The sequence below is a fragment of the Eleutherodactylus coqui genome, chromosome 1 (genome assembly GCF_035609145.1).
Source record: "Eleutherodactylus coqui strain aEleCoq1 chromosome 1, aEleCoq1.hap1, whole genome shotgun sequence".
In the NCBI taxonomy this organism is placed as follows: Eukaryota; Metazoa; Chordata; class Amphibia; order Anura; family Eleutherodactylidae; genus Eleutherodactylus; species Eleutherodactylus coqui.
Window position 1 is genome coordinate 180,114,836 of NC_089837.1, and position 17,658 is coordinate 180,132,493.

Sequence of the window (17,658 nt, forward strand, 5' to 3'; positions counted from 1 at the left end):
CAGCATGTAGCACTGATAAGGCTTGCTTGAAGTCAGAGATGAACAAATAGTACACGAAAAGTGCATGATGGGTGTTACGTCCGCTTCACGCACGAAAGTGACATTGCACAAAAGGGACGTAAATGTGTCCATTTAAAACCTACAAACACTTTCATCAAATAATAAATAGGAAGGCTTTCCCTAAATACGTAACAAACGAGGGAGAGTCCCTGCCTACCCCGGCATACTGGTTGCGTCCATAGATGCGGGCCTGCACTCGTACCTGGGACCTGACTATCCCTGATTAGGGAGCTAGAGAGATGAACTAAACAGACACACAGGACATGACACTGTACTGACACACTGAACACAGAACAGGACTAGACATACGGAAAATGTCTGGCAACCAGCACAGACATATCAAACACGTCGCTGTTCACACCAAACATACAACAAATAGTGCATAAAACAAGAACCCCACACAGAGCTTACATGCAAGCAGCTGAAATACCACAGCAAGTCTCAGTGTACTCATACCAGGGGGACAGACAGTCAGCCACCGTGCCAACATAGAGAACTGTGTCAGTGATCCACAACTAATACCCAGATGCGACATAAGACGTTTGGAGGCCACACCTGTCAGGGAAAGGAAATAGGGGTTCTGCATATGATACAGACAAGAACTATAGGTGTCCAAACCAGCTTTAGGGAAGTAGAGAGACACAGACAGACAAGCAGGCAAACACAGCTCCGAGTGGGCACAAGACAGTGAAGTCCAAGCAGTAAAATTACCAGCATGAACTACTGAGAGATGCTGGTCTTTATATGCTGCAGAGTAAAGGGGATTGGCAGGCGGAGATCACCACGCCCAACCAGCTCAATCATTCAATACCTGTGAGCTGTGCTGCTAGAAACCCTAGTACTACAGGTCCCAGTGGCACAACGTAACAATAGGCAGGAGTTTAGACAAAGTGATTATCGCTCAAAATATGTCTTTTGAGCGATAATCAATGAGTTTAAATGGGCCTTAAGTTGATGCCAGAGTAGGGTCCCACTCTATATAGTGTCAAGTAAATCTCTGGACACAGTTGTTGTTGTTGTTAGCCGTTTAGTCATTCATGACCCTCGGCGACCATAAAGGTGAGCTCCCTCCATGTTTTTTGGTTTTGCACTGCTTCTTTCAGTTGTGTGATATCCATGCCAGTATCACCTTTGACAGTATCAGCCATCGTGTTCTTTGGCGGCCGGGTCTTCTTTTGCCACTGATCTGTCCAAGCATTATAGATTTTTCTAGTGACTTTGCTCGCATTACATGGCCAAAATAGGTGAGCCTGAGCCGGACCATCTTGCCCTCCAGTAATATATAGAGTCTTATATGATTCAGAACTTCTTTGCTTGTTACTCCCGTTGTTCAGGGCATACGCAGCAGGTACAACACAGTACAAGTCTTAAATGCTGTGATTTATTTAAAACAATCCAAATCATGATGTTTTGATCCGGGCACCTGTATAACATGATTGATATCTACAACCCAGCATTGACTGTCTTTAGTTTAACCAAAATTTCAGCATGTGGATAAATATATCCCAGCATTTAAAACTCAATATTGTGTGAGGTGTTCTGTTTATTTGTACTATGAATTTTTAGTGGTTATGTAATGTTTATAGCATAGGCCCACATTTGCAAACATACTGTATTTCTTCTACAATGTAAGAAAATTACGCAACTTTGAAAAAATATTTATTATGATAACCTGGTGTTTTGTGTATATACAATGTCTATGCAGACCTACTAAATGTGTTTCTATGATTACAGATTACAAACACACGCTTTGTAGTCTGATTTTGCAGTCATCGTCCCATTTGTGCCCTGCTTTTTGCTAATCCTCTAAATATATGTTAGGATACAGAATAAAATAGCACAAAGATTTTTTTTGTAATATGTAACCATGGAGATCCACAGAACTGCATAGGAGCTGTGATCGCAAATGGGTAGATTAGTTTTAACAAAGGCTATTTGCAAAGTTGCTTTGCCTTCATAGGTGTTTGAGGCAATAGAAATTATTGAAGATGCATACATGCATTTCTATACCAGTCTGCACAAGCATAAAATGTAAAAGGAGATAGTTGGGCAGAAGCTATACAGGTAATTCCTAGTATGGCATAAATTAACTACTAAGCCCAGCCTGTTTTTGAAAATGACAGACTATTTTATGATTTAGAGATTGTGAACATAAACGTGGCCATTAGCTCAATATTCCTGATTTGAGAACATTTATAAGTCAAAAACAAAGTGTAACATGGCAATGGATCATGCATGGCCTTAAGTTGTATTGACCTGGGCTAGTGCAACTTTGGTCAGTAAAAATCTGTGCTCTGCAATTCCTGTTTATTTTTTTTCATGTCATTTCCATGGTAATCTGCTTTAAAAGTCACAATCGCTGGCAAAATACATAGCATGCGAGTGCAATGCGTTGTTTTCATGCTCCAATAGAAAATGATGGGCAATTCTTGAACAAGAATCACCCAAAAATAGGACATGCAGTGATTTTTCTAACTTAAATTATAGATCCAAGAGAAAAATCACTTGCGCAAATTAACCCATTCATTGAATGAGTTCTTTTTCCGTGTGAGATCTGTCTATCTCAGAATTGGATAGTACTTATGCAGGAAAACCTCCCATGTGAATACAGCCTGAGTTATCTAAGCCTGACACTCAGGCATAAGCCTTAGAAATACACACAGGAGCAAAAGATGCAATCCATGTTCTATTTTTTCCTCAAGCATTGCAATATTTGATATTTTTCGTACAATAAAGGCAGGGTTTTTTAATACATACCATATGCGCATAGACTAATTATTTTCTAGGAATCATAGTCCACTTCTGGTTTAATGCCTCTAGTTTCTCACACTGATAAAACAAAAAGAACACACTATATAAAGCAAAACAATCTACTAATCTCTCCATTATGCATGTATTGTACTATTTCAGGGCTGAATAAATAACTTTAGAAGATTATAGTTCATTGCCAGTATTATGATATATATATGAATGTTCTATATAATACTGTGTAAAAGTTTTAGACAGGTGTGAAAAAATGCTGCAAAGTAAAAATGCTTTCAAAATAGAAGTGTTAATAGTTTTTTTTGTCAAATAATAAAATGCAAAGTGAATGATCAAAAAGAGAAATCTAAATCAAATCAATATTTGTAGTGACTACTAGTGATGAGCGAGCATACCCGCTAAGGGCAATTGCTCGAACGAGCATATCCCTTAGCGAGTACCTGCCCGCTCGAGAGAAAAGGTTCGGCTGCCGGCGGCGGGCAGAGAGTGGCGGGGGAGAGCGGGGAGGAACGGAGGGGAGATCTCTCTCTCCCGCTCCCCCCTGCTCACTGCCGCAACTCACCTCTCACCCGTGCCGGCAGCTGTACCTTTTCTCCCGAGCGGGCAGGTACTCGCTAAGGGCAATGCTCGCTCAAGCAATTGCCCTTAGCGAGTATGCTCGCTCATCACTAGTGACTACCCTTCAAGACATGAAGGGAGCTCACCTTTATTGCCAATTCTTCTAGGTACATTTTCCATACAGTTTTTGAAAAAAATCTGTACAGAGAACTAACTACAGATCTTCTGTGAATGTGATCTTCCTCAAATCCTTCTGTGTCTTCATGTACTCCCATACAGACTCAATGATTTTGAGAGAATTCCTCTGTGCGGACCATATCATCACCTTCAGAACTCCCCATTCTTCCTGATACTGAAGATAGTTGGTAATGACATTGGCTTTATGCTTGGGGTGGTTGTCCTGCTGCAGAATAAGTTTGGAGGCAATCAGAGATCTAATACTTTTGATAAAAAAAACTTACTTTGCAGCATTTGTTCCACAGTATATATATATATATATATATATATATATATATATATATATGTATGTATATGTATATGTATATATATATATATATATATATGTGTGTATATATATATATATATATATATATATATATATATATATATATATATATACTGTCGAACAAATGCTGCAAAGTAAGTTTTTTTTTGTCAAAAGTATTAGAACTCTGATTGCCTCCAAACTGCTGCAAAGTAAGATTTTTAAAGAAGAAATAGAAGGTACTTGATTGACTCCAAATTTATTCTGCAGCAGGACAACCAACCCAAACATAAGGCCAATGTCATTAACAACTTCAGCATAAGGGAGAACAGGGAGTACTAGAAGTGATGATATGGTCTTCACAGAGCACTCTCAAAATTATCGAGTTTGTATTGCATATATATATTCACCATACACAGCTAACCTAATGGTTACTACATTTGTTGTACTGGAGATATACAAATTAGAATATCTCCTTGGTGCTATTAGAACACTGCCAGCAATTTTCTTCTTTTTTTTTTCTCCTTTTAATAAATCTTTGCTGATTTCCTATTGATCCCCTGAAGGAGATTTGCTGAGTGTTATAGGCTTGTTAGCTGTGTTAGAAAAAGACAATACTGCAAGGTATTAACCCCTTCGCCGCCAGGGGGCAGAGCATCCTCTTATCCGCAATGCTTTGATATATTAGCAGCAAACAGAAATGCAGAGGGGGGTGGAGGTAGGGAGGAATGAAGGCATTCTTGCTTTAGAAAGCATCCTCGAGCCGCCATGGGATTCTGCATCTTCTTGCAATGTCAACCCTGAGCATCTCGCAGATGGATGTAAGGGGAAACTGGGGGGTCCCTGTCATTTAGGAATCAAGTAGTGAGGACGCACAAAACACATTGCAGACGTATAGATGGAAGCTGCTACGTGCTCAGCAGTAAAAAAAAAAAAAATCCAAGGGAGGAGTTGCATAAAGACAAATCTTTGATGCAATGTAAATGCTATTCTGGCTGCTTGTTTAAGCGTGCATGCTACTTAGAATTCATTGGCTTATCCTTTATTACAAAGCTAATGGCTGTTCCAATAGACGTGCAAGGGGTTAACAGAAGCGAGAGGCGGCATGGCATCTATGCATTGGTCCAAAGCCGGGTGGCCTTGAGAATCTTCTTCCAGCAGGGTGGGAGCTAGAAGAGCAGCATACAAAGTGCCATTTAACCCTTTGCCATTGAGATGAGCTCTTTTCACTCCAACCCTTCAAGCTTCTTTCTTTTTTTTTAAATCTCTCCCCTCCATTTTCCTCTGCAACCCCTTTCCTTCTCTCAGCCCCCTCCCCTTAGAGGTAAGGCGCAGCAAGGCAGTGTGTAGCAATCCGACGCTGCCCGTTTCCAGGGTGAAATCCACCCCTCCCCCCTCTTCCAGCACCTCTTCCATGCAGACGCTGTTAATTAATACCGCCAGCGAGGATTTCTATAGGAAATAATGAGAATATAAAGCTGCCTTAAAAATAATGCGAAGCCTCCAGCTCCATTCTCCCCTATGAGATGCGAGGAGTCGTTGTGCGGCTGCTGGAGGGCTGGCCAGAGCGAGAGCGGCGATCAGCACCACAGCGGTGGACAGCTCCCTGCCCGCAGCCAGCAACAGCAGCAGCAGCGCCGGAGCCCCAGCCTGAGCGCCGCCGGAGAGGGGCACTGAGCAAGTAGAGACCCCCGTGCTGGAAGTAACGCCGCTCTCTCTCTCTCCTCTCTCTCCACTAGGCTGTCAGTCTCTGCCTCATCCAAGGATTTCTCCAGCAGCCATAATATTGTCATGTCTTCTCCCTCTCTCCCTCTACAGGAACGACTCTTTGGGAACCTGGTCCACCCAGGGATGTAAGACTGTGCTCACCGATGCATCCCATACAAAATGCTTATGTGATCGTCTCTCTACCTTCGCCATTTTGGCTCAGCAACCTAGAGAAATAGTAAGTAACAAAAGGGAAGACTTAGAAGAAACAGTTAAGCTTGAGGATGCCTGTGTCTAACCTCTGCGATCGCATCCTTGCTGCATACATTCACATGCAGAATCATGACTGCTTTCATGTCCACAACTGCATGGCATGTGCTGGCATGATCCTTTAACCAGTCAAGAAGAAATACTGGAGGGGATGGCTTCATTTTCTTATTGCAACACCAATCTTTAACATAACAAGACATACAGGTCAATAGGCAGTATTTTTTTTGCCTTGCACACAGCAATACTGAATGAGGATAGGAACAGCATAGTGTGTAGTAGCCACTGGGATAGTGATTGCTTAATAGATTGCAGATATTCACTGGGCATTTCACAGTGTTATTGTCTTAAAGGTTTATTGACCTTCTCTACAGGAGAACCCATAGGAACTAGCTATAGAAAGAGATAGCAAACAAATAAAATGGCAGGTAAATAGTAGGTTATGGGGATGTGTTTCTGGTGCTTCTGGTTTTGAGCATGAAATTGAATGGTTTCAAAGGATCTTCCGTGGAAAAGTCAATTTAGGGTTTTATCCATTATACAGTGTTGCATTGGTGGTATGTAGTATGGATGTCAGCAAAGTTTACAACTCGTTTACCAAAAGTTTTAATGCTGTAATTGTAGTCTGGTACATTTACTATACACTATGTTTTTATTAATACAACACACACATTATATATAAAGGGGGGATTGTTTATTATTCAGCATGACATATTAATGCTATTCTTTTTTGTTTACAATACACAGATCATGGAATATTCAGGTACTCCTTCAGTCACCCTGATAATTGGCTGTGGTCTTTCTTGCTTGGCCTTGATCACCCTTGCGGTTGTTTACGCAGCACTATGGAGGTACATATATGGCCTATAAAGTGTATATTACAATATTTTGCAAGTTTTACTGTATCCTTCCTTCCTTCCTTCTTCCCTCCCCCTCCCTCCCTCCCTCTCTTTCTTCCTTCCTTCCTCCCTCCCTCCCTCCCTTCCTTCCTTCCTTCCTTCCGGAATCACTAACGTTAGGTATCTTTGGATATAATAAGTGGAGTTCATAGCTATGAAAGTTAGTAAAAGTAACTGTAAAACTTTATTTTTATCTTGATAGAACTTCTAACAATAAGGTTTGTGTAAAACATGGTCTAAAAACTTTAACTTCTTACTTCCAAAGTAATATCCTCAGGCCTAGTCTATAATTGAATGTCCTGGTCTATACCTGTTCCTGAGTTATATTAGCAGGAAGCAGGGAGCAGTTAACACCAAGTCAAAAGTAACCAATAATGTATTTACCCCGTATTCTTATCCTTGAACACACATGTAATGCAGTGAAAACACAAGCCGCTAGGCCCTTTCATCACAAATGTGTTCAAATAATCACATCAACTTCCATTTTATTCTAAACATATGGAGTGAATTCCAGCAGAAGGTAGACGTTTGAAGGGTCAGAAAATTGGCTATCTGACCTTATCAACTTTCCATACGAAAAACAAAGTAAACGCCACAGGAGAGCAAAGTCCTGGTGTAATAATAACATTGTAAGGGTGCATTCACATGAATGATTTTCTTGCGCCAGTTATGAATGGAACTCACATGGGAAAATAACCCATTGATAGTGCGAGAATGAAAAATCACTGCATGTCCTACTTTGGGGCGATTCCTTTCAAGAATTACCCATTATTCACTATGGGAGCAAAAAAAAAAATCACGTCACACTTGCATGTAAATGTGAGTTTCATGACGATGACCAACATCGGACTTGCAAACCTGCAATTTTTCCTGCATGTGCTAGAAAAATGCATTGCATTGCTGCATATGCGATTTTCTATCTTTTGCTATTGGATTGACATACAATTTTCACATGCATGATAATTGCATGTGTAGCAGTATGTTTCTCAGGCCTCTTTCACACGCTATCAATAGCCGCGATCAAGTCTCAAGCTTTAGCTACGTATTTTCTGCCATTTACACGGATGGCTGCAGCATTTCAGCAAAAAAATACACTGCAGCGTGGAAATCCCTCGATCGGCAGAAATCCTCGAAATGACTTCTAATGCTTAAATAGAGCTTCCCAGCGTTGGATGCAGCTAAACTCCCACCCCTTTCCGATATTTTCAGCTCCCATAGGAGTTTATGGGAGCTTTCTGCATATCTTGGCCAAAGATAGGCAAGATCTATCTTTGGAAGCAGCGTATAAAATTTGTGACTGAAAACGGTCGCCAATATGCTATTTTTACCAGTACAATTTTTTTATGCAGCTAAAAATTGCTCATCTGAATGGATACATTGGTCGCAATGCTTCAGATGGTCACGCTTTTTACCCGATTTTTGGACACAGCTAAATAGCTGTATATATATATGGTCGTGTGAATAAGGCCTCAGATTGCATTTGTCTGTGTGAATGCACCCTATTGGTTCCTATGGAAGTGGTCACACGGATTCTTTTTTGAAATGCAGAATCTGCACTTTTAAAAAAGAAAGGACAGCTCCATGCAGCATGATTCCATAGGCTCCTATGGTAACCATGGAAGCACACTGTCTGCACCCTGGATGTGTGATCGGGCTGTTTCGCAAAGCTAGAAGCAGCCTAGTCACGCAATCTTTTCCATGCATGTCAGGAGTTTGGATTACACGTTGCCTAGCAATGTGTAAACAACGCTCGTCTGACTGCACCCTAAGGGCTCAGTTAGACGAGTAAATTTTTCACGCATTATAGGCCCTAAAAAAAAATCGCACATCGTGTGTAGAAAAAATTGTGTGACCGGGTGCATTCGCACTTACATGTTCTGTCTTTTGCAGGCGCAAATTTTAAGCACTTCTAAAAAAACGGACATGTGACCGCTTTCATTGGAAAGCATTGGTTCTAACAGATCAGTTTTTTAAACGCGCCTATAGATGCGTGAAAGATTTGCTAATCTGACTGAGCCCTCAGGCATATTAGCGTAGCAAATTAGGAGGTTTCTAAATACACAAGTTTTATGTAACCTTTTTTTAATTTATTTTTTTGTCATACCTTTCAGTTTTTCACACTTTTTTTTTTTTTTTAAACCATACAACTGTTAGGGCAAAAAAGCATAAGTGTATGTGCAACTACGCTCACAGCTACTGAGTGTAGTTGCAAAGGGTTTTTTAAAAATTGGGTCATTCAAACTCCGCGCCATAGCGTGCTAGTTGGAAAAAAACAGTGAGAAGATAGGTCCTGCCCTATCTTTCCTGCATGTAGTTAATACTACGTGCAGTAAAGATAAGACAAGTCCTATAATTTCTCACCCGTACTATTAACAGGCGAGAATACCGCTAATGAACCATTGAAATGACTTTGTTTCGTCCTCTTATGTGGCCGTGATTATCGCAGCCGCGTAACAGGACAATATCATACACCTATGAAGAAGCCCTTACAGTGTTTGTTTTATTTCAACCATTCTGTTGAATCATGTACATGGAGTAGGATGACATTATATTAGTGGTATATTGGACATGGCCATATAAATGCATATGTTACAAAATATCCTACTATTATTCATAGCTTTTCTGAAATTTGAGTTGATCTCTTATACTCTACAACGCATCTCAAATATCAGTAAGGAAAAACTTGAGCATGTGGCCTTCCTAGCCAAAAATGTTACCTTGTGACTAAATTTAAGGTGATCACATATCCACGTTCAATTATTAGAAATTCCACAATGTTGCTTTGTATCCTAAATCACTTTTTTCCTTGGCCAGCAATGAATGTAATCACCATGGGTTCAAGTCTAGGTTATTAACATCAGTCAAGGAAGTGTCTAAAAGCCACAGTTGTGTCTGAGCAGCATGGCAGTTGTATAATGTTATCAGTGGAGCACTTCTATCTACTATCTTCTGCCTGGGATAGTATGCCATGTCATACTCTATAGCAGTTTGGGGACAGCCATCCTAAATGAAATTTCTTGCTTGCACATAGCAGGGAGATTTTGCTAGCCTAAATATGTAAATAAAGTCAAGTACATTATTTATTATGTACTCCATTATGCTAAAAAAAAAACACTGTACAAAAAATGAGCCGAAAGTGACTAATATGCCATTTATGAATATGATGTTTTCACACCATTGTTACATGAGGTTCTCAGTTACCGAGTGTTATATATAAAACTATAGAGCCTTGTGTTTAAAGATGAGTCAGACTTTATGAGTAAGCTCACACATGGAATATTTATTGTAGATTTTATGTACCCTGTTCATGGATTTCTGCAGTCCCCATTCAGATGAATGGGACAGCCATAGAAATGTATCCAATAAATCTATAACCCGTGAATATACTCTAAATATACTCAGATTTGTCTGTTGCCATATTGCCAACTAGGGTGGCTTCACACACTGTGTTTCTGGAATGGGAAATATAAAGGAAGGACTTCTATTTCTCCTTCCTGCTGGATCCACCTATGCATCAAAAACTGCATTGACGTTTTTCTAAAAAATGCTGTGTGAAAAAACCATAGAGGGTATATGCACACATTGTAGAGATGTTTAGGACTTTTAGGTGTGGAATTGGCTGTAGAAAAACGCAGCATTTTAGAATACAAACAATGTGGATGAGAATTCAAGAATTATCATCCATACAAGTTGACCTGCAGTGCAGATCGTAAATGCACAATATGTCAATTTTTACGCTGTGGATTTTAAGAGTAGATTTCTACAAGTGGTGGGGAATATGCACATCAAAATTAATGTAAGGGAGGCTTAAGATGAGAGCATGTGTAAATACACTTGTCTTTAGCGCAACATATTTGCGCAATGAATGAGGCTTGCTTGCATGCATGTCTACATATAGAACTGTACTTTTTTGCATACATGGGGCACATTCATATGTGTGCATGACACCCCACACGCTGATTTTAAAGGCAATTTACCCTGTTGAGGTCCATCTGTGTTCTATTTTTCACTAAATTGCACAGCATATTTTGGATTTCATGCGCATTTATGCACCTGCTATAGACTTGTATTAGACCTTTGCTGCACAAATATGCAGAAAGATAGAGGAGGTCCTATTTTTTTCATGCATACAAAATGCATGCAAAGAAGTTGTTCATGTGTAAGAACCCATTGGCATTAGTGAATTCTATTTTCTGCATATTGCACGCGTATATTTTATGTATGCAAACAAAGGGGGGAAATAGTTTGTTTGAAGAAGCCCTCAAATCCACTTGTAACTCGCAGATTTTGATATTAACCTCCACCATAATCTGCAGTGAATTTTCCACAGCAGAATTTCTGCTACATGTCAACCGATTTTTGGAACTCCATTTCTATCCCAGTGAAAGTTATGGATAAATAAGTGGAAAAAGTGGAAACGGCAAACTTCTGCTCCAGTCAGCTTTTGCCAAACTCAGATACAGTTTATACAAACACACTGGTTGTCTGCTTCAGATTATAGACAAAAAAAATAATATTTAAGGAAATGTGCTAAATGCGGTTGGAAAAAACTGGGCAATATTCCAAATGCACGAAACACATGAATGGCTGATTTCATGAGAAGAATTTATTTTGAAAGTAGCAACTTTAACACTATATTATGTCTTAACTAAGTGTCATTAATGTGTATTTAGCACATATTAGTCTATTCAGATCAACAGACATACATGTAACAGTTTAGCTGAACTCCTACAATGTTACAATCTACTATAATAGAAAAGAAAAGTGAAGTGGGAATATAACAATGCCAAACACGATTTAGAAGATAGACTAAAGGGGTTGTCTAAGCTAGACAAATGATTTTTAAATGGCTGTGAGTCAGGCTTCAGAAATCTGGAAGCCAACCATACCTTTCCCCTGTAGAAGCTACTGTAGGAGAAATGGAGTTTTACATGGATATTCAAATGAATAGCCAATCATAAGATACACCACAGATGCCCACATCCAGTCTTCAAGTCAGCCCAACACATCATGTTTTCTGGATTTCCTCAGTATTGCACAATTGTTCTTCTTGTAGGATATCCTGAAAACCTGACCTGTTGGGGTCCCTTGAGGACTGGATTTTGTGCACTCCTGAGATACATGGATGGGCTGTGCATGACTGGACAAGGTTCTCCAGACTAATAGCTACTTTATGATAGTGATTTTCTGTTCTGGCTAATGGAGGGAGTCCTAAGCATGAAGACTTGCCTCTAATAGGGCACACGGGAAAAAACTTTTCAACTTCTTCCACCTACATTTAACCCGTCATGAACACCTACACTGTAGCTGAGGATAGAGAAGTCTATATTTTGGGAATGTTCACTGACATTTTACTGTAGATTTGTCCATGGTATTATATTATCATTTAATATGATATTGTACCCATCACTAAACACATAAAAGATGGCCCTGCATAATATTAAAATGATGCACATAAATGTTACTATGGCAATATATTTTAATTTGCATATATTATTAGCGCAGGAGCCAAGTGCAACCTCATATATAGATGAATATGTGGTTTAATTCACAGAAGAATGAAAAATTTTAAAAAATGTGTATAATTTTAAGAGAAACATCGTTTATTCAGATTTTCTACTTTGGCTTGTTATATGGAGGTTGAAAATGAAAACAAAATTGGGTGACATTGGCATGGAAATTAATTAGAATAATTTATGCTGTGGCATTTAGGTTGCTTTCATTTACATTTTTTCATTAGGATGCAGATTTTCATTCTTATGAATTATCAAATGACATCCAATTACCCTGTGAAACAGGTAGTGTGATTATTTTGGCTAAAATCAAATGACTGCTCCAAGATGACTTATGCTTTATTCACCATTATCTGCGAAATAAGCAGTGCCAGATTTCATGTATGGAGGTTTCATATGAGTTGACAGTTGAGCTTCATGTATTATTTCCGTGTTGTTCATTGGTATGTGTTGGCTGTTAATTATGGATGTTTAAAACTCATATTAGCATTTCTGTGTTATAGATTGTTTGCCAACATTTCTTGATGAAATTAAAGGGAGCACTGATACAAAATTTGTGCAAAACATATTAATTGGGCTGTGAAAATATTCTAATAAAAGAATGTTTCTTTACAGCTGTGATTCTGCTGTGAACACTGTATTACATTCCTGTAGATACCTTCTAATGATGTTGAGTTACTATGTGTCATATCGTATAAGGATCCATTCTATTCCACCATTCCATCCTAGATAAATGTCTGTACAGAGTTGATCTGGTAGTTTGCATCCTTAGAAGTATATTCTTTCAATTCAGTAATATGATGTAGGAAATACTAACTCTCCCATAATGCAATCAACCAAAAACAAGATAAGTTGTGTTTTTTCCAAAGCATTGGGAATCTAAATGTAACTCTGGACTGGACTGTACCATGGTTTAAAGACTTTATGAACTCTTTGGATTACCGCACTGATTATAAATAAAATGTGGTCTGATTTTTATCTAAATCACAATTATTGGCCATTATGATCCAACTAAACGAATGACACTTGAGCAGTTCTCCTGTTTATATATTCAGCACTTTGAGTAAATAGCAACATTGCAAGGAGAAAAAGTAACTCTTGAATTTAATAACCTGTAGATTCCCCTTCAGCAGGAATCACTTCTACCAAACATTTCTTGTAGGTGCAAAGAAGATTTTCACAGTGTTGAGGATGAATATTGGATCATGCCTCCCTGCAAATGTGTATCTGTTCATCAATATATCTGGGATGCCTTGTGTGCTCAACCCTCTTTAGGTCATGCCACAGTTTCTAGATAGGATTATGGTCAGGTCTCTGACTCAGCCATTCCAAAGCATAAATCTTCTTTTTCAACCATCCTGTCATTGATTTACTTGTTTGCTTTGGGTCATTATCTTGTTTTGTGGCCCAACATATCTTTAGCTTGATACTATGTGCTTTCACCTTTGCATTCCCCAGTAAAATGTTTTGATACACCTTAGAATTCGTTATTTCTTTAATAATAGCAAGGAATCCAGACCCTGAAACAGCAAAGCAACCCCAAACTGCTAGTTGTGATGGGTATTTGGTATTAGTGTGCAGTGCTCTTTTTCCTCTAAACATTTGTGTAGTTGTGCTACAAAGTTCCACTTTTGTTTCATCTGTCCGCAGAGCATTATTCCAGAAGCACTGTGGAACATCAAGATGATTGCAGGAAACCTTTAGACAGGTCACAATGTTTTTTGGACAGCAGTGACTTCCTTTGTGGTGTCCTTCCATAAGCATCTTCCATAAGCTCTTATGAGGTCTCCTGAAAGTTGTTTGCATTGAGGCATGGTTCACACTAACTAATCTTTCTTGAGAAGAACAGATTTGTCAGTAACCAGGCTTTATATGCCTTTATTTAACAGGGACAGCACATTTGAAATCTCACCTCCTTAAATAGTGTTCTTTCAAGCAACTTATGTTAGTCTGATTGCCGATATGATGAGTAGTGAACTTAAATTTACTATATTTACCAAAACTAATATTTTCTGCATGAAAAGTCACTCCAAAATACTGGCCACTAGGGTTTTTTTTACTTTTTCTCTCCTCATTATGGATGTTTACTCAATGTGCTTAATAATAGACATGCACAGTGGGACTGTTATTAGATTAACTAGACTGAGTTTATTTATAATTGTGACTTAAGCCACATTTACACGGGACGACTGTCAGGCAAATGATGCCCCACACTCGTCGTCGCATGTGCTTGCTCCGGTGCTGTTGCAAAGGAGCGAGTATCGCTGGCTCGCAGTGGGGCGGCTGGAGGAGATTTGTCTCCTCGCTCTCTCTCACCTCCCTCCATTCACTTAAGCAGCAGGTGTTTAGTATTGAATGGCTGCTGTTTACATGGAATGATCATTCTTTAGGATTTTATGCAGCTTATGTAGTGCAAACAGCATCCGCTCAGTTTGCCCGACAGTCTACCAGTGTAAATGGGGCTTTAGATTAACAACCAGGCTACATCTTATTAGTAATCAATGTAGAAATCGATTAATTTCAAAGGGTTCACTTACTTTTTTTTCTTAAAACTGTAGGTGTAGTAGACACAGTTAACAGTTATGCAACATAAATTTTCATGAATTGTGTTTATGTAATGTTAATGAGAAGAACCTCAAGCAGTGTTGGACATACCATATGTGCCAATTTATGCAAAAGGGCCTAGTAGGTAAGGTAGTCTACTGCTACCTTCATAGCAGCTTCCTACTGTTTACTGTTTGTAAGGATCTGAACTAATGATTTTCATGGCTCATAATTAATGGTGGTTTGCTAGAGAGACTTAAGAGGACCTGTAAACTTACTAGACATGTCTATTTTAGTAAACGCTTGTATTCTCCATGAAATAACAGTTCTAGAGCATCTTTTATCGTCCTTTTCCTCTCTTATTTCTCCTGAATATTTCTTAATATAAATTAATAACTGGATTTTACAATTCTCTTTGTCAAAGCAATGTGTCTCTACAGTCTTACACTGTCAGCAGTAATTGGACAATGTCAGACTATATAGGGACTGACCTCCAACTTATAGCATGCACATGCCAGTTTATGCATACAAGTCTAGGTAGAATAACAAACCAAAGAACAACACAAAATTCTAAGAAAAGATGCTCCAGAAGCTTTATTTCAAGAAAAAAACAATTATTTACGTCAACAGTTAAGTCAGGAGAGCTAACAAGTCCTCCTTAAGTGGGTAGGCATGCTTCAAGATAAATTATTGGAGAACAAGGAGTCCAAATATGGCTCATGCACTTGGGACCTTCTGCCGCCTGTGCTCATCCTTGTCCTCATCTTTGTTAGGTTCTCTACACATTTAGGTTACAGATTGACATTGGGTCTCTAGACAGACTATATTTTAAGACAGTCTGGATATTAGCACTCATGTTTACCAGTTTAAATATTTCTGGTGCTATATTAATGGCACAAAATGGATTACTAAGGTGATAGTCAATATTGCTCTTATTTAAACAGATACATCAAATCTGAGAGGTCAATCATTCTGATAAACTTCTGTCTGTCCATCATCTCATCTAACATTCTTATCCTGGTGGGCCAAACACAAGTACAAAATAAGGTAAGCCAGCTATTTTGCATTCAGTTTCCAAATATTACTTTAGATCACTTATATGAGAATGTATGTAAAGAAATTGTTGGAATTGTTCTTGGTCTTTTGTTATAAGTTTGAAGAATCCATTGGTCTTATTTTTTCTAACTAAATCTGGCCTTATTGTCCATAGCAACCAAACAGTAAAGTTTTTATATTCTGAGCAGTTCAAAAATGAAACTATGATTGGCTACTATGGGCACAAGGCCATTTTTCTGTTACGCAGTTTTGTTAGAGGAGACGCATTGTCTGTATTGGTCTTGTTTGTGTTTGGGTATTTGTATGTAGTTTATTTGACTTCAGTATATTGGCGGAAATCTGTAATCTGTAAAAAACAAACTATATTTACTGTTGGTTAATAAAGGAGAATTTCTGCAAGACTCAATATTTCAAAAACTTCTGTTGAGAATACTCTTTATTCTGATGCAATCTCAACTTTCTATACTTCGAAATGCTACAGATATCAAAATATTATTTGTACTGACATGTACTTTGATTTCAATTGTTATTTGGTTTTATTCTAAGTGACAAATGTTATAGTTATTATAAAATAATAGCTTATCAGTTGCTGATCATCAGCACCCTTATGGCAGTTTAGGGCTTGGTCTTTTGATTTGCACACTGGGCGCTTTAGTTATTACACCAGACACATCTGATGACTACTTCCAGAGCGCAGTGTGGCATTGTAATATTGTTGCTAAGCAAAGTTGTTACGGTATGTTCACAAGTTATGGAGGCCTCATACAAGCAAAATCACATCCACATATGATGGGTGGGGTTTTTAAATAGTGTGCTAATTGGCTGGACAATTTTGCCTGTAATTTCATAGTTTTACTCACAAAAAAGTTCAGCCATTGACAATCATGTTATTAGCTGCACAGATTTGCAGGTGAAGGTGAGGTATTACCAGCAGCCAATTAGTAGACTGAAAACTCATCCCACAATATGTGGGTCTAACGTCGTTTGCATGTGGCCGTTGGAACGATCATCCTCTGAGACCTGCATCTGGAAGGATGGGAATGTAGATTTACATAAGAATGATTTTTGTTGCATGACTTAGTTCAAGATCATTGCAAGAAGCAAGCTGAAAGTTACTAAACAAGATAAGAAGAGAGCTAGGCATTCGTTACAAAATGATGGTGATGATGATAATGCCGTTGCTGATGATGATGAAATTGAAACCCTATGGGCTTAGTATATAAGATTTAGGCTAGGGCTATAAAGCAACTTTGCCTGCAATACCAGTTGAGCAGTGTAGCCCTGCAATGTTGAAATCTAATAGAAGTCAATGTGATCACATTGCGGCTCACAAGTAGCCACCACTGAAAATTGCAGATCACAAGAAATGCATAGTTTTTTTTTTGTGATCTGTGGATTGCAGTCATGGCTACTTGCGAGCCGCAACGAGCCAGCATTGACCATAGCCTTACTGTGACCACGTTTTCAAAGCCTATAAAAGAATTCTAAAAAGTAAATAGTTTATCTTGAAGGAACACTCCAGGTGAAGCTGATTCATTGTCTTATGCCTACTGCATGACTTTAAAGGATGGTGCATGACTAATCTCTTGATGCTCGTTGAATCCATGTGTCATGCACCACCCTCTTTGGCCCTGCACTACATTTAACACAATGCATTTCATATTCCTGGAGTGTTCCTTTAAATATTGGTGTGCCATATTGATTAAATACATTTAGAGCGTTTTTTGGATGAAAGGTGTTTGCACGTATTTCAATCCTCTTGATAAGTATGTGGAATTAGCTTCAGGTGTAGCAAGTATTGCAATTG

General features: G+C 38.7%; 1 protein-coding gene across 1 annotated transcript in view; it reads left to right on the plus strand.

Moving 5' to 3' along the window:
* Positions 1–17,658, plus strand: part of ADGRB3 (adhesion G protein-coupled receptor B3) — a 918,092-nt gene that overhangs the window by 714,661 nt on the left and 185,773 nt on the right. Inside the window, exons 16-18 of the mRNA XM_066604215.1 lie at positions 5,684–5,810; positions 6,587–6,690; positions 15,740–15,842. Coding sequence (XP_066460312.1) covers positions 5,684–5,810; positions 6,587–6,690; positions 15,740–15,842 — 334 coding nt within the window. The remainder of the gene's footprint in view (positions 1–5,683; positions 5,811–6,586; positions 6,691–15,739; positions 15,843–17,658) is intronic.